Raw genomic sequence first — 27,533 nt, forward strand, 5'->3', positions numbered from 1 at the left:
ATAAGTGCTTCATCCTCAGGTGCCTTCGGGTCTGACCCCAAATTCCACATGCAGCCATCCCTGAGTTTTGGGCTGTTTGACATCCAGATCCAGCTCACGATCCAAATTTTGTGGGCTTGGGTCTCTCTCTGTTTGCATTCCATCATCCTAATGTTTCCCACTCCATTCGCCTTACAACCTGCCAGGGAGAAGCATGTCTCCATCCCACACCATGTGGATTATGGCAGAAATGAATCAGATTGAACAGTTAGCTGCAGAAATCCATCTGGGTTATAGAAATCAATCACAAACTCCTCCAGAAGGAAATTAAATGGAAAGATGTGTTTTGGAGGCAGCTGCTGGAGAAGAATTTCTATCAGGAAACCAGTAAGATCCTCGCTCCCCAAGTACCCTGCTTACTCACCTGAAAGTCACATGCTGCAGGGTTGACACCTGTTATGCTTTCACTCTGACAAACAAGTTTTTAATCAAGGTTCACAGAGAATATTGCTTATGTCAAGATTTGGGACGAAAAGTCCCTCCTTGCTGATTTATTAGTCCCAGCCCAAAGCTAGACCTGATAAGTAAAACAGCGCAGTCTAGTCCCTAGGGCACAGGGGCTAGGACTGTGGGGTCTATTCCCAGCCGAGTTTGACCACATGCAAGTAACTGAACATTGCTGTGAGTCAGTTACTCTGGCTATAAAAATCTATCGGTGCTACCCCAGAACAGGGAGGTCTTACAGAAAGGGCCTAATCTCTCCTCTCTACATGAATCTGGGATGCACAGAGCCCTAAGAACATGTTGGCCCAGTTGCACCTGCTTAAGCCAGGGCTGGCTTTGTCTGTGTGCATCACCTAAAGGGTTAAGCTTAGTCTCCCCAGCCCAATCAGCCCTTGGCCTCTCTGCTGAGACTGAGTTTTTGTGATGAGGGCATTTGTCCAGTAGCACCTGGTCTGAGCCCCCCAACTCATCTCACACCAACCACCCAACAGATTTCAGTGCAACAACTTTTTACCGTCCGCCGCATGAGCCAGGAGCCTGAAAGGAAAAGCTCTGCATCCCTGACTAATTCACTGATCTGTCCTGTTCCAATTAGGAGATTACCCAGTAACTGTTCCTCCAGCAACACTACCCACCCAGCCCCAGGATAGGTGCAGGTGTTTGAAGACAGTGATAATTAGCTGTTTGCTTTTCTCTGTAGGCAGCGAGGAGATTTACACATCCAGGCAAGCTACATTTTCTTGCTGACTTCACAGTGCGCAGTAGGAAGCTTTATTAACCATTCAATTTCATGTTGGAGGAAGAGCAGGACTGAGCCTCTCCCCTAACAGAGTTGTTTAGGGACCACACTGCTGGCTTAGTAGATGCTTCCTCATATCTTTATCTTTTGCTCGGTCTTCTCCCAAGCATTTCATGCCAGCTCCTTTACCAAGACTTGAAGTTTAGAAGGTTCATGGTCCAGCAAACGTAAGAAAATACCAGTTAAGCATAAATCAATTTACTCTGTGAGCTTGGAGTTCTTTTCCCCTTAAATGATTATTTAAGCCATTTCTGCAAGCAACAGATTCATGAGTCTCTTTTTTTTCCTCACCCATCTTTCATCAGCTTCTTTGAGACCAAGGAGCCTGTTCGTATCTCAATGCTAATGCACAAGGCTTAATATCCTGCTGAACAACAGACAAATGCAGGGATCAGCAAAGAGAGAATTAAAGAACAATAAATCCTCAATCAAAAATAATGAGACGCTTTTATCACCTTCTAAACAGCATTTTGGTCTGTCTGCAGTAATTGATAGTGTTTATATCATCATGCATCAACTTAGTTGTAGGTTTCTGAGAGGATCAAGAAATTCATAGACTCCATCTATCAAAGATTAAACATTAAAATCCCAGTCCCTAGGTATTAAAAACCCTAGATTAAAACAGACATTTCCCCTCTATGCTCTCAGGTACATATTTGCTTCAACCATTTTCCAAAACCAGTTAGGTGTTCAGGCCAATGAAGAACAAAAATAAAGCTTTCACATTTGCAAAGATAAGAAAGCCGAGTACCATGCCCCAGCTCCTAAGTGTTGAGCGGGAGCTGTCACCGTGCACAGAAGCCTAGAAGGTAGTAGAAAGTGGAATTGCCACAGACACTCAGAGCCAGCCTGGACGGTTGCCAGTCATCCATTAGGAGAGTCCAGAACACAATTGATTGGATTTATGGTGTTGCAGCCGTATTGGTCCCAGGATATGTGAGAGACAAGGCGGGTGATGGAATATTTTTTATTGGACCAACTTCTGTTGGTGAGAGAGAGAGAAGCTTTCAAGTGCCACAGAGCTCTTCTTCAGATTGACCAGACTGACACACAGGGTTTAAAGGCTAAAGTTTATTGCTGCTGAGCAAAAATCAAAATCATTGCAGGTGGTAGGCCAGGAGGAAATCTACACTGATAAACTATATTACCTCACTCATGCAGTGATCAACCACTTTCTGGATCTTAATGCAAATGTTGTATTTTACCATGAAGTTCTGTCACCCAGTTTTAATGTTCCAGGTCCCTGATATGTCCAATATATATACACTGATCCCACAGCATATGAAGCAACTGAGCAGGCTGTAAATGAACTGTCATTCCTGTCGTATATTTTGGACACGCTGAACCGCATGAGATGTGCGCACACACACACACACCTCAACAAAAAGGACCTGACTTCTGGAAGCTGTTCTAAATTCTGTAGTTTGGCTCCACGTTCCAGCTGCTGACACAAGATGATGAACCAATCAATCTTTCAGATTCCTTCTGACTCCAAATTTGTACTCGTGCTCCTCCTGCTGGGTCCAATTAACAGCACATGGAGAAAGCAGAGAGACAGGCCTGCCCCAGAATCCAAACGTCTGAACTTTAAAGGAAGTTTGGATCCAAATTTGACTTATTATTGGACTGGAGTTTAGGATTTGGGCACTGAAGCTTTATGGTAGAACTATGAATATGGAATAGAGCTGTGAAGATATTTCCGAAGGGAAGAATGTTGCTGATGGGTAGCGATCTCTTGGAATCACAGATAGAACAATGTGCAGATTCCCCGTTCTGTGTGACCAGACAGTCTAGTTTATGCTATACTAAGATATGTGGCAGGGGCTTTTAAAGGACACAGAAGTAACGAAGGGAAGGCAGATAGCTACAGCCTGATTTTCAGGGGTGCTGAGCGCTCCCAGCTCCCATTGACTCCAACTGAGTTGTGGGCAGCCAGTGTCTTTGCAGATCAGGCCCCAAATGTCAGCACAGGAGATTTTACAATGCATTTGTGAGCTGCTTTAGTGCCCTCTCAAACTTACGACACTAACCCATATGCCACTCCTGAGGGAAAAAAAGACAGAGCCGAGAGGAGGGTTCCCAAGGAGATATTTAATTTCTGAACTGATCAGTTAGAGACACTGGCATCACTTAATCTAAAAGATGACAGGTCCTTTATTCAGAACATATATACTCTGCATGGCTGGCCTGCAAGAGAGAGACAGCCAGCAGCTGAACAGCTGCACACAGGGTATAACTGGGCCAACTTTAACAGAGGAGTTTCATTCCCACAACACGTGCACAGAGGGTGATGCATGGTTAGCTCTGCTGTCAGAGGGACTCAATGTCACCAGCAGCAGATCAAGGCCTGGCCTCCGGTTCGCCACTGTGGTGCTCAGGTGGTGTGTATTTCCCTTCCTTTATCAGCTGCTTCTTCTGCGCCAAAATTGTTAGCATCCGCCTTATCTGCCAAAGACAAATGAGTTAAGGAATAGAGATTGTGTAGCAGGAAAAGAGGACACTAGAGAAGCAGCGGGAATAGAGAACCTTCCTTCAAAGCCTCACAGGTCAGGACCCTGGCACAAACGTGCTAGGACATTCTAGTTACAAGGTAAAAACAGTATTATCACATCCCCTCCCAACAAAGTATAACTGCAAAGAGAATCTATACAACGTGTGCATTGCTCCACTGGATGGAATGGAAACCTGAACTAAATGTAGCCATGTGTCCCAACAGTGGCTGCAACTGAAGGGGCTGTACACTACCACACGCATGCGTGAACTTTTCTTGGGTTACAGATTGTTATATTTTACTATCTGTCTTTTAATAGACATTATCAGAATTAAAAAATCTTTCCACTGTCATTTGTAATCACCCCCAGGCAAACTTTAAACTAGAATTTGTTTCCTTATCCATGTTACTTTGTCCCCTTCATCAGCCACACACACACTTATTACGGCTGTAAGAGCTGCATATAGTGTTTTAGGAGCACTGAGGGGGTTTTTTGTTATAAAAAAAAAGAAAAACCAATAAAAAAAAAGACAAAAATTACAAACAAGTAAGTAAAGTGAGCCGAAGTACGGGTGACATTTGAGTAACCCAGCATATTTTGCGTTGCAATGAAAACTGCGTCCTAATAGACTGCTCCATGAATGGAGTCACTAATATGCCTAAGTACAAGGCACCATGGGCACAGTTGCAACCACTAGAGAAAGTCTTGCCTTTACACTGTAACCCTTCAGGACAAGGATGGTCTTTTCTATGTTTGTACAGCCCCTAGCACAATGGGGCACCAGTCCCGACTGGGGTCTTTCAGCTACCAGATGATAAACATTTATTACTAAGAATCCCATGGTTTGAGTCAAGATACAACTTCCATAGAAACCACAGGGAGAATTCAGAGTTGAGAGTTCACCCCACAGCCTTTAACCTCATTTGTTATTTGCTTACAATGCTCTGAGTAAGCAACACTAAACTTCCTTCCACCTTACTCCTTCTCCTGAAGTCCCTTTCTGCCGTGCCCCCAAGAACTTGTCAATGATGGCCCCATTACACATAAGCTGCCCTTGTAATCTTATCTGTCACTGTGTTCCCATAAGAGCAGAGAGAATTAACCTTATTTAAGCAGCTTCAGCGGCGTAAGGGCTCATGTTCGTAAACTGTTTCGAAAATCTACAGTGCTACATAACCGCTAAATATCCTCCGAGGGAAACTATTTTTATAACATATGCTCAGTTACCTGTTACTAATTGATGTGCGTATCATCTTAATGGGCAACATTTTTGTTTATCACTCCTCCACGGTACAAGCACATTGCGACTACAGTAGGATTAGAGACCTTGCAGTCAGGAAACAGGGAAACAGTAAGCAACTGGGAAATATTACTCAGAATGGCCTGATATCCCTTGTTACTACAGTCCTTGGCATCCTTTTAAGAAGGCAGGTCTACCCATCAAAGATCCCAAATCCATGTTTTCCTTATTGAATCATGGATTATTGCATTGAGGAGCAGGAAGTTGAGTGAATCACAGCTGAAGTTCTTGGAAAGTAGACAGCATGCTGCAATGTTCCCCAAGCTCTGGGGCTCAGTAAGCCACGACAGGCATGTCACCTGACATACTGGGTTTCCTGCTGAGCTGATCTATCTGTTGCCTCAGCGTAAAAGAACTGAAGGGAGCATTTTTTGAGAGAGTCAGGTTTACAAATAAACACAAACACTGCCAAGGTTTGAAGAGTTCCACGTCTGAATTTAACAACAAGGTTATTTGCTCAGACTCTACAATGTACTCATCCCAACAATAGCTAGGTACTGACTAGGAACAAAATCTCCAAGAAAAAAAAAAAGTTTTGAGAGTCAGACGTAGGACTAATCCACTGATGATATTCTGCCCTGCTTTCTCTACAGAATACTAAATTTCTCACTGCATCCTAACCATGCATTTCTATGGTCGAATTCTGCTCTCAGGCTCCCACTGAAGTCACTAGGAATCACAGACGTTTATCTGGAGGCAGAAGTTGGGACCTAGGGGTTAGTGACAGGTGTATTGTTACTGCTCTTTGTACTGGACTGAAAATTTTGCATAGCCCTTATTATTTATCCCAGTGTTCACACTGTGTGTAATATACATTCCCTCTACCTCACTCCCTCCCCTGCCCATACCTAGCTCATATTTTCTTACCATCTTGCGCCTAGTAACACACTCTTCGAGGTCTTCATATTCTAGGTTGCATTCCTTGCGTGCACGAGTGCGCCCAATGCCACTGGCACACTCAATCCATTCCTTCTCAAAGGCATGGCACCGAGTTGCCCGCTTGTAGGGCTGCTCTGAGCTTTGCTGCACCATCCATTTGTCCACATTGACTCCCAGCTGCTCTTGGAGATTCCAAAATGGCATGGCTGAGCAGGAAGTGAGGAGGAAGATAAAGAATGGCGGTTATAGGATCAGTCTAGAGATTTAGCTCAGTAAAGCAGAAGCATATGAAAGCAGATATTTCAAATAAGGCTTTTTAGTGCACGATTTAATACTTTTTCCAAGTGATTCATTTAAGTTTTATTTTCACAAGAGCAGAAGCAAAAGTTAAATATTCATCCAACATATAGTATCTATTTTTTTGCAGGAAGACAGATAGAGATAATATAAGCTAACTTCTTTAGCATCTGAACAGAGAGAAAATGTTTTGGAATCATTTTTTAAAACAATAAAAATATCCACTCAATGGCATTTCTATGGATGGCTCCTGTTGTACACAAGGTTCATTCATAATAAAATGCATTGATAAAATAGTATTTAACACCAGACTCAGTTAAAGTAATACATGGACCCGTTTATATATACACACACGTATGCATGTACTCGCAGATATTTTTTATATATACAGACCTTTTGATTGTATGATCTTGGGGGTTATAATTCACAAGCCCTTGTAAATCTCTTAATTCTCCTTGTCTCTGATCTCCCAACTAGCGTAGCAGGCCAAAGGGCAATGCACTCAAAAGCGTTGGATAGGAGTTAAATGTACTTTATGATTGCATTTTTGCAACAGATCTCCATGAATTTTCAACACCTTTTCTATATGCAACATGTAGGAAGTTGGTACCTTCCTCTGTTTCCATTTCTCTGCATGTTCTTAGGTTTGCATGATTTTTAACAATTGTGATACTGTACCGTGTGGCTCAGGTCTGTAAAATAAGCCCTGTGTTCTTACCCAGTTTTTCTACTCCGGCTAAGCTTCCACTGAAGTCACAGGGGATTTAACCCAATAACGATTGCTGTATTTGGCCCCAGGTGTACATTCTATGTTTATTTACACTATTGGCTATTCAGGGAAGAGAGACTGTACTATAGACAGTCTAAATTTTACAATACACTGTCAATAACAGTGCAGCTACAGAAAACACAGCCACAGTTTTAATGCTTTATTTCTAACAGTAAGGCTGTGGAACTACCAGAATGAGGCAATAATGCTATGTATCAAATGTGGAATTTTTACGTCTGCATTTTCATCAACAAAGCAGTAAATCACTTTTTAAAATGTATAATTAATATGATATTGTCATCTACTTTATGTCCCAAATTTAGATTTTGTTAAAAAAAATCTATTAATGTTTTCAGTATATTTATAACTATATGTTTTAATTGAAATTTCAACACCCAACAATGTGGTTCGCGCAGTATGACACACAAAAATAAAGATTACCCCGCCATAGAAAGCTTATGGTCCAAGGCATGGTCTGTATTAGAAACTTTTGCCCGTATAGAATATTGCTTGAGGTGTGATTCTTTTTATGACATTTGCATACTGGCAAAAGCCCCAGTAGAGATAGTTATGCTAGCACAAAAGTGCTTTTGCTTATATAGTGTAGTAGGCAGTGCACTGAACTGGAACTCAGGAGACCTGGATTCTATTGACTCTTCTGACCCTGGCCTGCTGGGTGACCTTGGGCAAGTCACTTCTGTATCTCAAGTATCAGAGGGAGGAGCCGTGTTAGTCTGGATCTGTAAAAGCAGCAAAGAGTCCTGTGGCACCTTATAAACTAACTGTTAGTCTATAAGGTGCCACAGGACTCTTTGCTGCTTCTGTACCTCAGTTTCCCCATGTGTAAATCAAGGATAATTAAAACTTACCTCCTTTGTTAAATCTCAAGATGCTTTATAATGAAAAAAGTGCTGTGTAAGAGCTAGTTATTATGATAAAATATACAACCAAAAGCACTCTTACCTGTAAATACTGTATCTACACTAGGAGTGTTTGCCAACCTAGCCATACCAGCAATCCATTTTTAGTCTAGGCCAGACCTAAAATTCTAATCCTACTAACACTTAAGCATTCATTGACTTCTATAGGATTTCTGGTAAAACCTGTTGTACTTTTTGCTGGTGTGAATTCACTATCAAGCATGGAGGCAAAACTGACCTAATGCCGCACACCGGTAACAATGGACATAAGAAAAAGCACACATGCCAAAGGTATGACAAAATATTAACAAATTCTTTGTCTCTTAGTCTGAAGGTGACAGAACTGCAGCATGAGAAATTGCAATCATCTACCACATAGTTAACCACGGCCTTAGTTACAACAGCATACACTGTGGCAATAAGCTTGCTAGTGAAATGTTTCATGATTCAAATATTGTTAACAGTCTTGTGAAAGAATCAAGGCAGAGCTATTGGTGACCAATGTTTTGGCCCCAAAGTCCGTGAGGAATTGTTTACTGGATTTATTCCAGTGCCAACACAACAGCCCATGTACTTCTCTGTAGCAACTGATGCCTCAAATAAAAGGAAAAGAAAGATGTGATAAAGTATCCCAAGCACATTGGAAACATCAAATGGTGTTCAATGCAACTTGCTTGATTTTTATGAAGACAGTGATGAATGCCACTTGCAGATTCATCGTGCCATTAAAAACTGCCTAGAGAAACACCAGCTTAATATTAATTGTATTACTGCGTACTTGGCTGATAATACACCAAGCTGTGTTTGCCATAGTTCACAGATGCATCAGTTATTGCTGAAAATGACTGCATTCTGAAGGCAAACTACCTTGCACACACAACCCATGATACCTGCAAATGTGCTAGCAATCTGCTGTTAGTTGATGTAGAAATGATTGGTTGTAAATTTTCAACACTTTTTTGTGCCTGCAAAGTGAGGGGAGGAAGGTAAAGGTTTTTTCTGAGTTTCTTGAAACTGAACGGAAGGAAGTACTTGAAACATGTGAGTAGAAGATGGCTATCCCTTAACCCAGCAGTTGACCACCTTTTGAGAAACTGGCCTGCAATTAAGGCCTGTTTCAAGTCACTAGGTGATGCTTGCCCAGTAACTTCAAATAAAATTTTCACTGAAGATAGTGTGTATACCTGCACTGTGGAAATTTACAGGTGTTCTCCCCCTGCCCCCAAGTGTAACTTGTGTCGACAAACTTGTGAAGCATTTGGAAGAATCAAAGCTCTGCATTACTGATGTGTACACAAAGATGTACCATTTTAAAGATGAAGTAGCTAAATTGTAAAGAAGATTTTTTTTTAGATTCCACACCAAACAGATGGAAAACCACGACCAGAACAAAAAGCAAACATAAAGCAAGACTTCATTAAGATTTATGACTTAATGTTTTTGTATATTGATAACTAGTTTGATTTCTCTTCAGACAATGTAATGACGACTCCGAAGCCCATTGAGCTCTATGAGAAGCTTAGGGCTTGTCTTTACAGTGCTGCAAGTGTCTCGCTCGAGGTGTGAAAAAACACCCCCCTGAGCACAAGTTTCAGTGCTGTAAAGCACCAGTGTAGACAGTGCACTAGTGCTGGTAGCTATGCCCCTTGTGGAGATGGTTTTTTTAGGGTGCCAGGAGAGCTCTTTTCCAGCACTCTGCCACGACTACACAAGCCACGTTAAAGCACTACCACGGCAGTTGCTTTAGCATTGCCGGTGTAGACAAGCCCTTAGTTTCGCAGACTTTACGAACCTAATGGAAGCGCTCAAAATGAAGGAAATCATAAACACAGATCAGCTGCGTGAGTTCTGTACCAGTTGAGATGTGACTGAAATATCAAGACATTACACTTCCAAATCTGTCAGCAAAAAGTGGCTATGTTTCAGAAACATGGAAACAAAACCTGAAAAACACTTGTTCCCAACTGTCTTTTGTACCAGAAACAAAATGCCCTTGTAGACATAATTTTCTTCCTTAATGGGAAATAGATGGTTCGACAAACAGAACAGATGCAAGGTAGATTTAATTAAAATCAAACTCAATATGTGGATAAACTTCGTTATCCTGCAAAGATTTCTTCATCTCGGAACAACTGGATCAGAAGTTGCTGAGTGCTGCAAAAAGCAGCAAGAAATACCCCTAGCGAATGCAGGCAACCACTGCTAATTATTTATAATGGTAACAACCCACCCTAGCTTCACGGGCTGCCATCCCCGAAAAAGAGCCAACCCCTCTCCGCGATAGATGGGGGGGGGGGGCACTAAGAAACCTGTTTGGAGAAAACCCCTGGGTCAACCCCCTCCACGCCCCCCTGGGGGCGGAGGCAGGAGCTGGGGCAACCCGTGAGGCGACCCCCGGCTGCCCCACACCCCTGTTGGCGGGAGCGCGGGGCGGGGCCTGCAGCCCCCGGGCACCGCCCCCCCCCCCCACTCTGCGCGGGGCGGGGGGGAGGGAGAACCGGAGTCCGGCCGCGCAGCGCGGTGGCCCGGTCCCCCACAACTCGGGGAGATGAGGCTCCCCGCGAGCCAGAGGCCGGGCCCGACACCCCGGAACAGACCCGCCCCCCCTCCAACCCAGGAGCTTCACCTGCGAACCGCCGCTGCGCCCTACTCCTTCGTCCTCTCAGGGCTTTTACGACACTCGCTGCCGTAAACCGCTCCCTTTCGCACGCCACCCGCGCTGTGTTTTACGGCTCGGAGTCTCCTCACGGGGAAGGAATCATAGAGAAATAAAGAGAGAGCGTCTCTTGGGAACTGGAGGGGAACACGTCGTCTCCTCAGTACACCTCCAGCGCCACCTGCAGGCTGGGGGGTGACAGTTCCCCAATCCCACTGCAGGCTGAGGGGTGACATCTCCTGCAGACTAAAGGGATGACAGGGCCCTGGTGTCCCCTGCAAGCTGGGGGTGGGGGGGGGGGGATAATGAATGATCCACACCCTCCAGCCCTCTGTGTCTTTGTGGGGTATCATATTTCTCCCCTCCCTCCCCCAGTGGTCAGATGGGATGATCCTTAGACCTCTGATCCTTCCTGACATGATATAAGTGTATCCAGAAAATATCTAGCTCCCAGCTCACTGCTTTCTGTTTCCAACCTCTGAATCCCCAGTGGTTTTATTCTGGGCACACGGTATTCTACTGTCAGTCTGAGTTAGTTTTGTTGAACGTGATAGTTCTTAGCAATGTCCAAAGCCATGGTAATTGTCAGTTCAGGGCTGATCTCATTTCTGTTTGATACTCTTGGATCCCCTTCTGAGAGGAGTGATTAATCCCCTGGAAAGATCCTGCACCTTGATAAATCATTATTTAAATCAAGCAAATCAAGTCAGTCAGTGTCAGTCCCCCCCCAGCCCTCCCGGGGGGGCTGTCCACATTTATTTATTCAAGTGGTTATCATATGCATGCTATTGCATCATGTAACACAAAAACGCTCCTCCCCTCTCCTGGTGGTGGCTGGTGTATGCTGTGTGTAGAGAGAGATATACACAGCCGCTAATCTATGTGTCTCCTGACCGGAAGTGTGGGGGGGTGTGGGAACCACTTCAGCCGCTCTAAATCCGGGGGCGGCATTTCAACCCCCTTAGCGCTTAGGAAGTGAAAAAATTCCTACAATTATTGCTTAAACATAAAAACAGCCAGTGGAATGTTGTAGTCGCTGTTTAGCAAGGCATCAGCATTGATCTCCAATTTAAACTATGGAAGCGTTTCCTGTTTTGAGACTCAGATGGGGCTCCCCCATCCCTCAAGCCATGTGGGCTTAGAGAAGAAAGATTCCAGAACAAACCAAATCCAGGGCCCACAGCAACTCTCAAGTCAGCCTGAGCAGACAAGGAAGCAGCCTCAGTGGGTACTGCTGCATAGAGAGGGTAATAGGGAAAGATAGAACCCAGCCAGGGTTAATGCTCTGTGCCTGTTGCTATGCAGGGGTGACTCCCACCTTTTAGGTACTTAGGCCATTGCAGTGCCCCTCCAATCCACCAAGCCCTGCTGTGGGGAAGAAAAATTGCAGGAAGGAGCTAATCCTACCCCCCAGAGACCTGCAACTGTCAACATGGCAGGAGCAAACCCAGAAGCAGGATCAGCAGCAAGGATTCTGCTGATGTGACCATGCTGCTTTCTACAATTTTGACTCTGGAGAGTTCTCTCCCATGTGCTGATTAGCTGTTTGCTCCAGCCCCCTCCTTCAGTCCGTCCCTCACTTCAGCTTCACTCCACCAGCCCTGGGGCAGGCTGCCCAGCATACCCCTCCCCTTCCTTCCTCCTTTGTGCTACTCGCCTTCCCTCTGGTCAGCTAAACCCCACTACCACCTGTCATTCCGCTAATGTGTTACAGCCCTTTTCCACAGCTTTGTCTGTCTTGTCAGCATTTCAGAACAGCGACTGTCTATTACTCTATTTGTCCAGCACCTAGCACCTTGGGGCCCGGCTCTCCATAACCCCTTAAGCACAGCCATCATCAAAATAAAACCTAGTTTTAATGCAGAAGTGAGTTTCCCTGCAACTATGGTGGATTCCAGATGGTAGGATTCTATCTGCTAACAGGTCCCTTAAAAACTGACTTGCTTATGCTGCTGATCGAGGAGACTTATTGTCTACTGCAAGGGACCCCACCCACTCTCGATTTGTCATGGGTGGAAATGCTGTCTCTACAGCTGAGAGATCTTCTTTCATTAGTTTAATAAAAGAGATTGTCAATGGTCCTGTCTCCAGCCTTGAAGGGACCTGATTCTGCAGTGGCCATGGTAGTAGCATTGTAATGAATATCAGTGCGTATGCATCACCACTGCCCACTGTTGGTGGGACTCTGAACTGCTCAACTCTGTCATATGTCCAACACTCCTAGCCGCTGACTGAGAGTCTCCCTTAGCTAAAGTGCTAAGAATGTGCGCTTTTAGGACTGGGGGATTTGATTTTGATGCCTACTATTGCACAGAAATTCCAAGTAGACACGACATGTGGTTCCATGACAGATAGGAGTTTGCCACATATTTGTCACAAAAAATCAAACCTTGCATGGTATGTAGTTTTGTTATAGTGTTGAATATCTACAAGACAGCTCCCCCTATTCTTCTATTCAGCAGGACTACTCGTGTACTTAAAAGAGTTCCAGAACAGGGACTTAGAAAGGTATTACTGCTGCCAGTTCCTGTCCTACTTATAACAAGCAAAAATCACAGGTAGGCCCCAACCAAGCCATGAATGCTATGGGCCGGATTTTCAGACCAGTACAGCATCCAGCTGCTCCCATTGTCCAGTTAGGTGCCTAAATGGCAGCTAAGCTCTTTTGAACAATCTGTCTCTAAGAGGCGGCGGACCAGGATGAATCAACGGTTGATTTTAATCACTAATTGTTACCCCTCTCGTTACTTTCCCTAAAAAAAACTTGTTCTCATTGGTATGTTTGATAGCTCACCTTGCCTGGCTCAAGCAAAGCTGGCTCAGTGCTTTGTGCTGTTTTTTTTAAACATTTCATCATTAAAGGTTTAAAACCAGGGCCGGCTCCAGGCACCACCATTCCAAGCGCGTGCTTGGGGCGGCATGCCGCGGGGGCGCTCTGCCGGTTGCTGGAAGGGCGGCAGGCGGCTCCGGTGGACCTCCCGCAGGCGTGCCTGCGGCGAGTCCACTGGTCCCGCGGCTTCGGTGGAGCATCCGCAGGCGTGCCTGCGGTAGGTCCACCAGAGCCGCGGGACCAGCGGACCCTCCGCAGGGACGCCTGCGGGAGGTCCACCGGAGCCACGGGACCAACGAGCGGCAGAGTGCCCCCCGCGGCGTGCCACCGTGCTTGGGGCGGCGAAATTGCTAGAGCCAGCCCTGTTTAAAACCAGAAGTGGGTATAGGCTAGGGGTGACCAGATGGTAACTTGAAAAATATCGGGACCGCCGCAGCGGGGAGCGCCTTCGGCGGCAATTCAGTGGAGGGTCCTTCAGTCGCTGATGGTCTTTGGCAGCATTTCGGCGGCGGGTAATAAACCTTGCTGCCAAAGACAGAAGTACCTGCTGCCGAAATGTCGCCAAAGACCGTCAGCCACTGAAGGACCCTCTGCCAAATTGCTGCCGAAGACCCAGACGGGTGAGTGTAAAAAAAAAAAAAGCCCAAAACAAAATATCAGGACAACTGGCATCCCGACTGGGACAAACTGCTCGAAATCGGGACAGTTCCGATTTTATCGGGACGTCTGGTCACCCTAGAATAGGCTACAACCATTAAATATAACAATATACTGGGCATGCATTTGAGCTGGCCTATGATCTACCAGTAGATGGTGCCAGAGCAGTTTAAAATGCCATGCCTCTCTCCCTGGGAGCCTGGATTGGATGAACAGCACTACAATGTAGCTTGTACATGTCTCGATGACGCTCTATCTTAGAGACAAGCTGTGCTCTGCAAATCTCCCCTTAGCAGGAAGGGGAGGAAAATCCAACTGGTTATTTATAAAAAAAAACAATTTATTAGGATAACTTACAAAAATAATGTAAACCCAATCGGCATATAAACACCCACAAACCAAATGCTCTGCCCTTTGCGATGGCACACAGCAGGCAACACAACACAGGCAGGAGGAACAGGATTTATGTTGCATACTTAAAAAACCACAATGAATGTAAAACAGGTCCTACTTCAGGGCAGAAATCTAGGAGGGCATGAGAGTAGATGCAAGAGTCCTCTTGGTTAAGGATCTGCCCCCGTCACGGCTGGCGCTGCTCACGTGATTCTAGCTGGAGTGAAGACAGGGGTAATGCACAAGGTATCTGTGATTTCCCAGCCACAGGAAAGAGGAGTGCACATGCTCTCTCTATCCTCTTCTTCTGGTAGTGGCAGCTTCCCCTGAAGCAGCCGGACAGCTTCCCTGTAAGCAAGAAAAAGCCCAAACAAGCCTTTCTCTCTAGCCCCAGTTTTACACCCATCCCCAGAGAACAGGGAGTTCTGTTCTCACTCGTCTCCCCATTACACCACCCTGACTTCTGTATGGCCTGCTGCCAGACCTCAGCCTGGGATCACCCAAGGCAAGCTGGTTCGTGTCTAGATGGTGTTTGGACACAGAGTGAAATCCTAGCTATATGGAAGTTTTGCATTGGGCCAGGATTTAACCCTAAACTTCCAGATGCGGATGATTCCAGAAGTGGCACTTTTCCTTCAAAGCCTAGACCAACCCGACAGTCTGGCTCACAAGGGCAGTTAGTCATGAGCACTGATTCTCACCCCGCCTTTCCCTGGATGAGTGACAGGAAGTTCTCTTATCAGGCTCTTACCGGGACATGGTGTAGTTGATCCGTGGCTGCTGGTACCCATTAAATGAGGACGAGGCTGCTATGGTGTAGGCACCCATGTTCTCAAACGTCAGCCAGTCACCCACTTGCAGTTCTGGTAGCTCCAAGCCATCTGCAATGCAGTCCTGCCCATCACAAGAAGGACCCCAGAGGCTGCTGTTGAACAAGGGATGATGTGGGCCAGGTTTCTGTAGTGGTGGGGGGCAAAGGAGATGGACATCACAGGAGATCAAGCTAGTAAATTAAATAATGGTATTAAAGGGCAGATCCTCAGCTGGCATAAGTCAACACTTCTCCACTAATAGCAATGCAGCTACACTGATTTACAGTGGGGCTATGTGGATTTACACCAGCTGAAGATCTGGTCCTAAGACTGGAGTAACTCCATGGAAAACTAATCCAAATTGACCAGACTAGCCATCGACTAGTGCAGGCCCAAAATGTAGGCTGCGAAAAGTGAGTTTTATGGGGAAAAAAATGTTACTAGAAATGTTCATATTTTAATGACCTTAAGGGGGGAAAAAAAAAAAAAGGAGAGAGAGGAGAGAGCAGTTTGTTTGGATTTTAATCAATCCAGACATTGCAGCACTAGTACAGAAGCAGAAAGTTCTAGGGAGTTAAGGAACAGAAACGGAACTCGGTCTGTCTGGATTGTCTCCCCGAGCTAAAGGCAAGAATGAACTCGGTCAATGGCGACAGGTTTGTTTTAATGGTATATTCCAGTTTAATCAGCTCCATTGTTAGTCACATCTCTTAAAGCTATATTCATCGCTTGTGTCTGTCCCTTTAAATCCTTTCCTGAACACTCCTTGTGAGCAAACAGACACTGGGTGTGCCGCCACAGTCAGAGGTGTGACTGCAGCCCATGTAGACATCTCCGAATTAACTTTGATCTAGCTGGCTGTCCAGGCCCATCTGGGACCCTGGGACTTACTGTGCTGCCGGGGGTTTCACTGCTATTGTTATTGGAGTTAGCTCAGGTATGTCTACAGGTGCCAGAGTCACACCACTAATTGTGGTGTAGACATGCCCACTGTATGCATAGTTACACTCAGTGCTGCTAGTTAGCATATGGTTGACCCGTGGGGCAGATTCAGGTCTTGCTACAGCCCTGCTGCCATTCTGAAAACCCTGCAACTGGTTCTGAAGCTTTAAAAAACTCAGTTTTTGCTCTAAGATGCCTGGTTGATCAGAGAAGACACTCACTGGCATTTTAGAGCCAACACGTAGAGACCCACGGATTTGCAGTGATCCGCCTTACGTCCGCGGACCATTTCTGCAGATAGCAGCACGGATGCGGATACAAATTTTGTATCTGCGGAGGGCTCTGGTGGTAAGAGCCGGGAGGGCAACTGTGAGGAGCCACAGCCCGGATCCTCCACCTGCCCTGGGTGGGGGACCTGGGTGCAGGGACACTGGGCGGGGGCTGCTTGGGCCTCATGCCTAGGGCAGGTGGAGGGTCCGCTGTGGCTCCCCACAGCTGCCCGCCCAGCTCTCCCAGACCTGGCACTGGCCGAGAAGGGCGGCAGCTCGGAGCCGCTGCCCGGCCATGATAAAAGTCGGGCGGGCAGCTGTGCAGAGCCACGACGGACCCTCCATCTGCCCTGGGCGGGGGTCCCGAGCAGCTCCCAGGCAGCTCCACAGGTCTCCCCACTCACCTTGGCCAGGCCAACGTGGAGCCCACCCTGAGAGCCGTGGGGAGCCACGACGGACCCTCCACCTGCCCACAGCACGGGGGGGTGGGGGGGGTGAGAGCAGCCCTCGGCCGTGTCCCTGCCCTCCAGGCTCCCCACAGGGCAGGTGGAGGGTCCACGACTCCGTGCCGGCTGCCCACAGCTGCCCGCGGCTCTCCCCAGCCGGGCTCTGGCGGGGGATGCCTTGGACCTCAGCCCGGCCCCCACTCTAGAGCCCTGCAAATCCACAGACAGATGTGGATATCTGCAGATAATTTTTGCGGATAGCGGATCAGATGCAGACACACATTTGTGTATCCGTGCAGGGCTCTCCCGACACGGAAACTTGTTAACGACGCTTCAGAATAGGCGTCAAGGATTCAGCAGCGTGTTAAAAAGAACCACAGGTAGATCCAGAAAGTTACAGAAATTATAGATCTACCCAGTGTCTGTTGCACTGCTGCAGCCAATGCCAAGCTATCGATGGTCTGATACATTGGGGGGCTGATCTCTGGTGTCCAATCACTCTGAGGAGGGCATCTGGCAAAAGCCTTTGAAGATTTCATTTGTGGTTAAACTTGAGTTAGAAACTGTAGCCCAATGTCCTTCTGGGGGAAACCCCACTGATTTCCGTGGAGTCACACCCAGGATGAGTCACACCATACAACACATTCTGCCTTGCCTACATCATCCTCCGTATCACGGACAGGCTGAGCTCAGTGCAGAGCGGGATGGATGTGGGAGGGAGGCTAGGGCCATGCTGGGCACCTGGGCAGGCAGGAAGCAGCACCCTGACAGTGCCTCAGTCGCTCTCTAGTGAGGACAGACTAGGGAGGCATTGCAGGGAGTTACAGCCAAACGCTCTCACCAAAGAGCTCTGATACTCAGGGTGGGGGAAAGAAACCCCCGAGATCTTCCTGCAAACCATAGGAGGGGGCTTTATGCTGCAGCCAAGGCCTGAGCATGGGAACAGAGTGTACCGGAGGAAAGGCACGCAGTGCAGCTGGGGAGAATCCCAGAAGTGGATCAGGCCCCCCGCCGAGGGCTAAGTTATTTCTGGTCTATTGTTTCCCGCTTCCTCCAGGGAGAAGGGACAGTGACTGTGGCTCCCTCTTGGGTTGCACAGCCCTCCTCACCTTGTGCAGGACGGGGCTGGGGCAGGTGCGATCGAAGAAAATGCAGCTGAAGGATCCATAGATGCCATCGTTAATGTAATACAGGATGTTCTTCTTGCTGCTGGACTCTTCATCTGGGAGATGGGAGAGCAGGGAAGGCAGATTCAGGGAAGGGTCAATTCACATGTCAAGCTTAATACTTTCAGCTACTGGGACTGGACAAAGATGCCCCATTTGAGGGGACTTTGTCAGCCTGACGTGGCTTTTGAGGGGCGACCGGACACTGACCTGGCTGACGGCCACAGATAATGAGAACTGAGGCCTGAATCAACTCAAACCCAGTTTTTCTGCAGTCACGACTGCCGCCCAATATCAAAACACGTCCACTTGGGACTCATAGGGTCTGAACACTGAGCAGTTGTGTGCTGCTTTGCTTTCAACCCTCATCTTTCCTAGCAAAAGGCTTTTGGCCCACAGTTCAGTCACCCATCGCAGCAACTTGTTGCCTCCACAGGAAGAGGCATCATTCCACCTGCTCAACCTACCATCTGAGCCAGGCGGATCCAAGGGAACGTCCTGCTTGTCAATAACATTGACAGCCAAGGTAAAGGCGGAAGCTACATAGTATCGTCCTGGTTTGGCAATGATTTCCACCCCACAGCCTTCTGGGAAATACAAGTCCAAGGCGGAGTTTATCGTGGCTGCAATCTGATTGGTAGAGGGGGGGAAAAGAAACCACAAACACTTATTCCAACATTTATTAGTTAACCACCCTTTTAAAATAGAAGGCCAGAGATTCAAGCCCAGCTGCGATACGAGCTAGGACTCCCTCCCAGCTGCCGAAAGAGAACACAAACTGAAATCTTTATACCTCTTCAAACCGGACTTTCGAGTTTTCAGTGCCAGGGAATCCACCTCCAATGTCTAATAAGTGCATCTTGTAGCCCAGCTCTGCACCCATTTCAAACACCAGCCGAGCATCTGCTATGGACCGAGGGAAGGCTTGTAGGTCGAGGCAGCCGCTGCCAACATGAAAACTAAGGGGGAAGAATCCTTCATTTAGTCTGGGCTAAGCCCCGTCTCCCAACCTCCTCTAATCCCAGAGCATTGAGAGCAGACTTGGGGAAACAGTGCAAAACGTTATTCACAAATAATCAATCATTCTATAGGAGAGTTATGCTCTTCCCATACACCAAGAGGAGAGAGAGAGAGAGAGAGAGAGAGAGAGACTTAGTCAGAATAACCTTTCAGACTAAAGAAAAACAAAAATAAAGCCTCCAGTGGAGAGCGCAGTGTGTGTGATTTCTCCTAGACAGTCTGCCGTGAGTTGCACATAAAGTGACTCCAGCAAGGCTCTTAGATATCTAGGCTAGGAAATCAAAGAAGTTACGTCTCTATTTGCAATGACTTTCAATAGGAGCTGATCCTCTAACTCCCCTAGGAGCCTTTGAAAAATATCAGCCTTAAAGGTGCAATACATAGAAAGACAAGGCATGCATTACAGAGATTCACTCTTGTGATTAATTTAACTAATTTTGATCACACCCATGACCTTCTTGCATTTAATGGTAATAATTTAGTTTGAAATTTTTAGTTGCGAAACCAAAACCCCTGAGTGCAAATTTTTAGTTTTACACCCAGACATGCAATGCAAAGTTTGCTTGGTTATTGGTTAGCTCCCCAAGTCACCCAGTCAAGGAATAGAAACAATACCACGTGACTTGGAGACCCAACCAACAGTGTGAGTTTCCAACACTTGCACTTTGCAAACAATCTGTAAGCAGGAATCCTTGTCTGAAGAAGTTAGGGAAGCGTGTCATAATTAACGTGGAATTCTGCTGCCTGTTCATGGGCTATTTGTGACTAGAAATAGAGGAGAAATCCCTCCAGTGAATGCAGTAGGATGGATTTCCCCCAGGTTTGGCAATCAGACAGGCCCTCCCAGATCCACAAAGTTCAGCGCAAGTAAAGTTAGGATTCAGAGTCTGTGCTTATGTATGTCAGTTTAGGGAGAATCAGGCTTCATGGTATGAGGAGGCCACCCTGTACCTGATGCCAACGATCTCCACATTCATCTCCTTTGCAGTTTCTAGTAGGTGTCTGCAGGACTTAAGGGTGGCACCAAACTTCACGCTCAGAAAGGCAGAGGATCTTGGGTTGTCGGTGGCGATGCACAGAACCATCCTGTGGAATGAAGTTACACCAGGTCGGTGTCCCAGCTCTTCGTCTCCCACTCCCCAATTACCATGCAGGCCAAGGTACGCAATTTCTCCAACTCTTTACTGAAGCCAGCCCTAGTACATGGAACATGAACATGCTATGAAAATACATAAAAGCCCTGCCCATAAGAAATGTCACGTTCATCCTCTAGATGAGATTGAGAGACTGATCTTTGGTCCATCTCTGTTTCCAGCCTCAATAAACCTCCTTCTTCCATACCTAGAGTTTATATACGTACCTGGCATGTGGATGGCTCCTTGCCACTTTCCTGAGCTCCACTTCATTGTCAAAGGCCATCAGCTGCACCCCGTGGCTGGCTGCGTATTTGATCTGGGAGATCTGTTTGCAGGGGTTGGTGTAGATAATCTTGTCCGGTGGGACCCCGATGCTCTGAACTAATGCAATCTCCGTCTGCAACAAGGGCATTATTAGCAGGGTGTATGGATCAGCCCCTGGGGAACTCAGTGTTGTGGGATACAAGTTGTTATGGAATCAAGAGCTCCAGGCCTGGGACAGTCTAATGCATGTTGTGGGTTCACCAAGGGTAACTCACCAGGAGTCAGGCCTGGGATTCTCCTGGGAACCAGACACAGATGAAGAAAGGTGGGTTTGCCCACAGGGGTCATGGTGGACTGTGTCTGGAGCGAGAGACAGCAGTGACACACCGCTAGAAACACAAGCGCAAGGAAGGTAGGTCTGTAAGAGCAGGAGGCAAGCTGAATGGACCATGTTACCACAAGATATGTAATTAAAAAAAACCTCTAACCCTTATCCATTAGGCCAAACTGCTTCACATGGTGTAAGGAGGGAGGAAGGAGCATCTCTCCCCCTGCTAGTTGTTTAGAGCGTGTTCAGGCTGCGTGCAACTCCATTCATTGCCATGGCCTCTCGGGTTTTGTTGTTTTCCCTTAGGCTTTGTTCTTAAGACATATAAATACATGTCACCTTGGCAACCTGTTCCACTGAATCACAAAGAAATAAATAACCTTGCTTTGACCTACCCTGAAAAACCCATTAAATAAGACAAGAGGGAGCTTCTGACTCAGCCCAGTACCCATCTAAGAGTGGACCGTGGCCGCGTGTCCCAGAAAAACCAACACACTTAAGATGGATTCTGCTGTCCAGGAGACGTGTAAAACAAGGAAATTCAGGTGAAAGGGCATGATCACCTTCGAGTCTGGAACACCCGACTGCGGGAAGCAGATTTTCCAGGATGCACTATTACTGTTGTGCCAGAAGGGGGAAGACTCTCTCCAATGTAAATGCAGCATGGGACGCCTCAGGCTAAGCCTAGCAGGCTGCAAAGCTTGTTTAACCCTCGTGCTGTCACACCCTGCCTTGGCCGGTTCCCTCACCACCTTCCAAGGCACAGAGCTAGCCACCGCACCCCAAGGTCGTCGCGTCCCTGAGCTCTTCTTTCCCTTTGTTCCTACCTTGTTAGCACAGTCAAATCCTGCCCCCAGCGCAGCCAGCGTCCGCACCACTCCCTCGCTGCTGTTGCACTTAACCGCGTAGAAGGGTTTGACGTGGGGCAAGGCCTTCAGGAAACGCAGGTGTTTCTTCACTACATCCCCCAGGTCTGCCACAAAAAAGGCCCCTTTGTCGCTCTAGAGGGAAGAGACTGGAGTCAGCAGCAGTGGTCTCAGCGCCCCGCCCTCCCCCAAGGAAGGAGTGTTGCAGAGTCTTCATGGAGCAGCAAAGGCACCAGGCTCAAAACTAAGAGCCGGATTCTCCACTCACACCAGTGATGCCAGTGGAGTTGCTCCTGATTTACACCCACGTAAAGAAGGGGAGAATCAGGCCCTAAATGTCCAATGATCAAGGTCCCTCCAATCTGGGGGCTTGTTAAGAATCGATCTTTTTGTTACTGAAATCAGGGAAGTCTGCAAATGGTGCCCAATGACCAGGTCTTGCAACTGACGGCCAGTGGCGCACACCCCGCCCAGCTGATGTACGCTCCATTTGCATTGATACACCAGCAGAATGCCCAGCGTGATGAAGAACTCCTGGCTCACAGGTGCTTCACCGCGGCCAGCGCAGGGGTGGGCTTTGCTGTGCGTGGGGCGACTACATGACACCAAGGGGTGTAGCTTGAGGGCAGTTAGTGGTAACCTGCAATTGACGGACATCAGCACAAAGCCTCAGTTAGGAATTCAATAGGGTCTTCTCAGAGCTGCAGCGAGACTCTGGTGGGACTCAGTCCACCACTGGGAAGCACGGGCAGGAGCGCACCCCTGAGATGTGCCACGCAAAAAAAACCAAACAAAATAATCACATCGGCTCTTTTAATTTGAAGAGAAGCAAAGAGCTAAGAATGAGGCCCGGGAAGGAGCCCTACGAGACGTAAGCGAGGGGGAAAGTGGAACAGAGGAGATATTTTTAGACAAAAAGATTTTTAGAAATGTGATTTTCCTTCGTGTCTTTTCCCCCAGTCCACCGGCAAAATCACGATCTGTTCCCCCAAATCACAACGGTATCAAGCAGGGCAGGCAAGGAAACCCAGCGCTCATTAAGGTGCATTTTAGTCAGGGAATCACCCAAACCGTGGCCTGATTCTTAATGACACAAAGGCCCTTTGGCACCACTGTGGCAATGCAACGAGGGGTGTAAATGATGTTTATATCCACTTTAAAGCCCCTTCACGCTTCCAGCGCGGTAACTGAGAATTCAGGCCCTGGTCTCCGCAATGCAAGTCTCCTGTCCCCAGCAATACAAAGATTCCACTGCCCAGTTCCCTCCACTCTGGCCCTAAACCAGTGGTTCTCAACCTATTTACCACTGTGGGCCGCATATGCAACTTGCTATGTATTACGTGGACCACATCCACACAATATATGTACACACTACCGGTATGGCCATCAGGATGTCACATGGGCTGCAACTGTGTGCTGACTGGGCCGCAAATGGCCCTAAGTGAACAAAGACAGACAAGCCCAATGTATGCACATAAGCACATATGGCTAACTTATGAGCACATGCAAATCAGATATTTGTATGTGCATATGTCCAGTTAAGAATCTAGCCAGCCATTCACCCAGACGTGCATACAGAAAAACTGAAAACAAAATTCTGCCCCCTACCCTCCACTGTCCAGAAGATGTTAAGTGTTGTGAGAAATTGCACCAAAGTGTCTCAAATCCTAATGCTTCAGAGGAGAGCGACAATTAAATAGCCACCCTACAGTTAGATGCCACGTGACACCAGGGCCAGTGGATGGGAAGGAAGGGCCCATAGACGCTAAGTGCCACTTACCGTCTGGGAGACTTCCATGAGGAGGTTCTCAAGGAGGTCTCTGGTGGTGAAGCCCTCCTCCACCATCATAAACTCTGATTCATCCAAGTACCCACTCATCGTCCAGATCTAGGAGAATTGCTAGTTCTAAAGCCTCCTTCAGTAGGAAGTAGTTTCTAAGTATGCAACACACTGTAAGGAAGGAGGAAGAGCGTTAGTGGTGGGGTTCTTCTGAGTCCATCCCCAGAGACCATCCCCATCTGGCACTTTCTCTAAGACCACACAGACTTGTACTGTTGTAACTAAAGGTGTAATTTATACTGATTCAGGTAAACCACTGGAACTTTGTATGCGGACGCTCCTCTACAAAGCTGAGCAAGTAACAGGTTTTTTTTTTTTGGCGATTTCAAAAAGTTGAAGAATCATTTTGGGTCAAAAACATTTCATTTGGATTTTGAAAATTTGTAAATGTTTGATTTTTTTTTAAAGTTAGATGAGATTTTGAAACAAAAAAATCATTTCAAACCAAACAATTATAAAGATTTTGATTTTAGATTTTTTTTAAAAACAAAACAATTCATTGAAATTGACAAAGTCAGGAAACATTTCAGTTTTGCTGAACCTGTATTTTCAGCCCTCCCCCCCCACCCCAAAAAATATTTTGTGCAAAAATTGTCACCCAGCTGTACTCCTCTATGGCATTAAATCGAGTTTATATCAGTGTAGCTTGTGCCAGTAACTTCACAGGTGTGAGCTAAACTGATATAACCAGTTTTAAACAGACATGGGAGTCCACACACGAAAGCTGCATTTGGGATTTAAGTTAAATTTAAGTTGTGTATTTGAACAAGCCCAGAGCCTTGTCTCATAGCACAGACTTTTTGATGACTTATTTGACAGAACAAGGAGCAATGGTCTCAAGTTGCAGTGGGGGAGGTCTAGCTTGGATATGAGGAAAAACTTTTTCACTAGGAGGGTGGTGAAGCACTGGACTGGGTTCCCTAGGGAGGTGGTGAAATCTCCTTCCTTAGAGGTTTTTAAGGTCAAGCTTGACAAAGCCCTGGCTGGGATAATTTAGTTGGGGTTGGTCCTGCTTTGAGCAGGGGGTTGGACTAGATACCTCCTGAGGTCCCTTTCCAACCCTGATATTCTATGATTTATTACAGCAGTGATCCAGCTAATTAAGGTTGCCCATGTGTTCTCAGTTTCTTATAAAATTTCACATTTCAAGCTGAAATTAACAGTTTGGTCTCTGCTGGGAAATGACTTATTTTTTTGGGGGGTGGGAGATGAGTTTGAGTAAAATTAGTTAAGCTATTTGGAGTCTGATACACACATCTCTACCACTCTCCACTTTCCCCACTAAATTAAAAAAAAAAAAGTAGCTGGAAGATTTGCTTTTAAAAGACAGCTCTGGTCCCAGAACATCATTGTGTTTGTACAGTGCCTAGAACAATGGGGTCTTGGTCCGTGACTAGTGCAATACAAATAAATAATAATTGGGAAGAAAGTGTAAATCTGCAGGGAAATAATCCATACTGAGGAGATGTGCCGTTGAGTGAGTGGGTCAGGACTGGCTGCAGTCTGACGTCACTCTGTGCAGGACATTTTGCAAAGTTTAAAACACACTCAGTTAAGGAAGGCCAAACTGGCTAACTTCGATTCACAGTGAAAAATGGAGTGAGTGGTTTCTTCCCACTCAAACACATCAATGTCCTTCATCCCACCCATCATCTTGAGCTGCCTGGGCACAGGACTGATAAGCTATAAAGGTAGGACCAGACCCTGGATCACTCAGCCTGCACTGGATACAAGAGAACATGCAGTATACCCTGTGTCTCTCCCCGCATGTTTTTTCCTTACCGAGTTCCAAAGTCTCCTTCCTGGGGGGCTAGGTGTAATACCAGGGGGGCTCTCCGGTGAATTCAGAGCTTTTGCATCTCCCCGAGGCACAGGTGCTGCTGAGGATCCGAGATCTCTACAGGGGAAAGAGTGCACGTTCCAGCGGGTTATCAAGAGGGATCAGGTACACGCAAAAGGCAGAGCAGTCCCCTCCCTACCCCTTCCTACACCTCCATTTCCTCTGCTCCCACCTGGCACCCAGCACCCTAGTCATCCTCCTCACCCACTCCCCACAGAAAAGCATCCATCACCCCCCTCCTCAGCTCCTCCCAGCCAGTCCAGCTGCCCCAGAAAGGCTCCCCTCGCCTTGATTTCTCTGCTCTTGCTGGGAAGCCGCCTTTCCTGGGTTACCTTAAAAAGCATTTAAACGGATTCTGCCCATGGGTCTCCCAAGAGAGTGAATTGGCTTCAGCGGTGGTTGTTCCTCCTCCTCCACTCCTAAGCCTACACCATGCAAGCAGCACCAACTAACCCTGCCCTCCTGGGGAGGCTCTGCCACCCCTTATATACACAGCTCCCGCCCACCTCTGATTCACAAGAGTGGCCTTGGCAACCAAACCCAGCAATCCCATTGGCTGAGCCGGACACAAAGCACTCTCTATGGCATCCCCACTGGAAGCAGGCCCCAGTCTGCTGGGGGGCAGTGGCCAGGCTGCCTATGGGGCATGAGGACAAGGCTCTGCAGGCACGGATTGCTCTGCACCCAGCTATCGACTTGCTGACAGGCAGACAGCTGATCTCCCTGGCTGCTGGAGCTGAGCCTCACAAGCAGGCATGCAGCATAGCCCTGGCAAGAAGCCACTCACCCATCAGGGCAGTGATGCAGAAATAACATGAGCTGTGTGGCGCTGGGAAGTCCCAATGGGGAGAGGAATAGGGCCAAAGAGGGTTTTGGGGGTGGGAGGAGGACAAAGCTTAAACACTGGGCAGTCACCAACACGGTTATTTCTTTGAACAACAACGTGATGCCTTGAATCACCCCAGAGGGGTGAGACTCCATGGGCTGCTTGCAGCTTTACTGTAACGCTGTGGATTTCAGGGGCTTGACTCCAGGGCTCATAGTTAGGGCCCTACCAAATTCACGGTCCATTCTGGTCAATTTCACAATCAGGATTTTAAAAATAGTAAATTTCATGATTTCAGCCATTTAGATCTGAAATTTCACAGTGTTGTAATTGTAGGGGCCCTGACCCACAAAGGAATGGTGGGGGGGGGGTCGCAAGGATATTGTAGGGGGGGTTGTGGTACTGCTACCCTTACTTCTGAGCTGCGGCTGGCGGCGGCGCTGCCTTCAGAGCTGGGCAGCTGGAGAGCAGCTGCTGGCCGGGATCGCAGCTCTGAAGGCAGAGCCGCTGCCAGCAGCAGCACAGAAGGAAGGATGGCCTGGTATGGTATTGCCACCCTTACTTCTGCACTGCTGCTGGTAGGGCGTTGCCTTCAGAGCTGGGATCCCGGCCAACAGCCGCCACTCTCCAGCTGCCCAGCTGTGAAGGCAGCGCAGAAGTAAGGGTGGCAATACTGTGACCCCCCTGCAACTCCCTTTTGGGTCAGGACACCCAGTTTGAGAAACGTTGGTTTCCCATGTGAAATCTCTATAGTATAGGGTAAAAGCACACAAAGGACCAGATTTCATGGGCTGGGAGACCAGATTTAACGGTCCGTGACACGTTTTTTATGGCCATGAATTTGGTAGGGCCGACTCATATTGCTTCCAGTCTTAGCAGCCTCCCCGCTCTGGAGTGGTTTCTCGAAAATCCCTGGACACACCATGAATGAGCTCTTCTGCGTTCCCTGGGGTTTCAGGATAACACGCTTCCCTCCCTGTTTGCAGTTTGATGGTGGTGGAGCGGGGGTGATTTTGGCTGCTGGGGATCTGAGATCTCTGCAGGGGGATGGAGCAAGTTCCAGCTGGTTCTCAAGTGGGACCAGGACCAGGCACAGAGCAGCACGGTCCCCTCCCCACCCATTCCCAACCCCATTTCCACTGCTGCTACTGGCACCCAGCAACCCTAGCTATCCTCTTCACTGAACCTCCCCCCCCCACCCATCCCCACCCTCTTGCCTCCTCTGCACCTGCCATTCCATCTAGACAGGCCGCCCCCCATCCCTCCCTCCCTCACCCCCAACTCCTCTGCTTCTGCTTTGGTT

At 47.4% G+C, this 27,533-nt stretch overlaps 2 protein-coding genes across 5 annotated transcripts; both read right to left on the bottom strand.

Annotated features, from left to right (window-relative positions):
• Window positions 1-3,353: 3,353 nt before the first annotated feature.
• Window positions 3,354-10,720, bottom strand: NDUFS5 (NADH:ubiquinone oxidoreductase subunit S5). Its single transcript, XM_039511960.1, has 3 exons — window positions 10,566-10,720; window positions 5,942-6,159; window positions 3,354-3,727 (listed from the first exon to the last, which is right to left on the bottom strand). Exons 2-3 carry the CDS (start codon window positions 6,155-6,157, stop codon window positions 3,623-3,625), a joined length of 321 nt encoding a protein of 106 aa, XP_039367894.1. The 5' UTR covers window positions 6,158-6,159; window positions 10,566-10,720; the 3' UTR covers window positions 3,354-3,622.
• Window positions 10,721-14,528: 3,808 nt separating this feature from the next.
• Window positions 14,529-25,897, bottom strand: AZIN2 (antizyme inhibitor 2). 4 transcript variants are annotated; one of them, XM_039511946.1, is made up of 11 exons: window positions 25,737-25,897; window positions 25,347-25,461; window positions 23,505-23,675; window positions 21,686-21,859; window positions 20,491-20,663; window positions 20,082-20,216; window positions 18,904-19,069; window positions 18,578-18,740; window positions 18,054-18,166; window positions 15,227-15,432; window positions 14,529-14,823 (listed from the first exon to the last, which is right to left on the bottom strand). In XM_039511946.1, the coding sequence occupies exons 3-11, from the start codon at window positions 23,601-23,603 to the stop codon at window positions 14,679-14,681; spliced, it is 1,374 nt and encodes a 457-aa protein (XP_039367880.1). In that variant the 5' UTR covers window positions 23,604-23,675; window positions 25,347-25,461; window positions 25,737-25,897; the 3' UTR covers window positions 14,529-14,678. The 4 variants fall into 4 exon arrangements, with proteins under 4 accessions (XP_039367880.1, XP_039367882.1, XP_039367884.1 ...); XM_039511948.1 differs by lacking the exon at window positions 18,578-18,740 and having other exon boundaries at window positions 15,227-15,478; XM_039511949.1 differs by lacking the exon at window positions 14,529-14,823 and having other exon boundaries at window positions 15,365-15,478.
• Between the last annotated feature and the right edge of the window lie 1,636 nt (window positions 25,898-27,533).

This window comes from Mauremys reevesii, linkage group 23 (assembly GCF_016161935.1).
Source record: "Mauremys reevesii isolate NIE-2019 linkage group 23, ASM1616193v1, whole genome shotgun sequence".
Lineage (NCBI taxonomy): Eukaryota > Metazoa > Chordata > Testudines > Geoemydidae > Mauremys > Mauremys reevesii.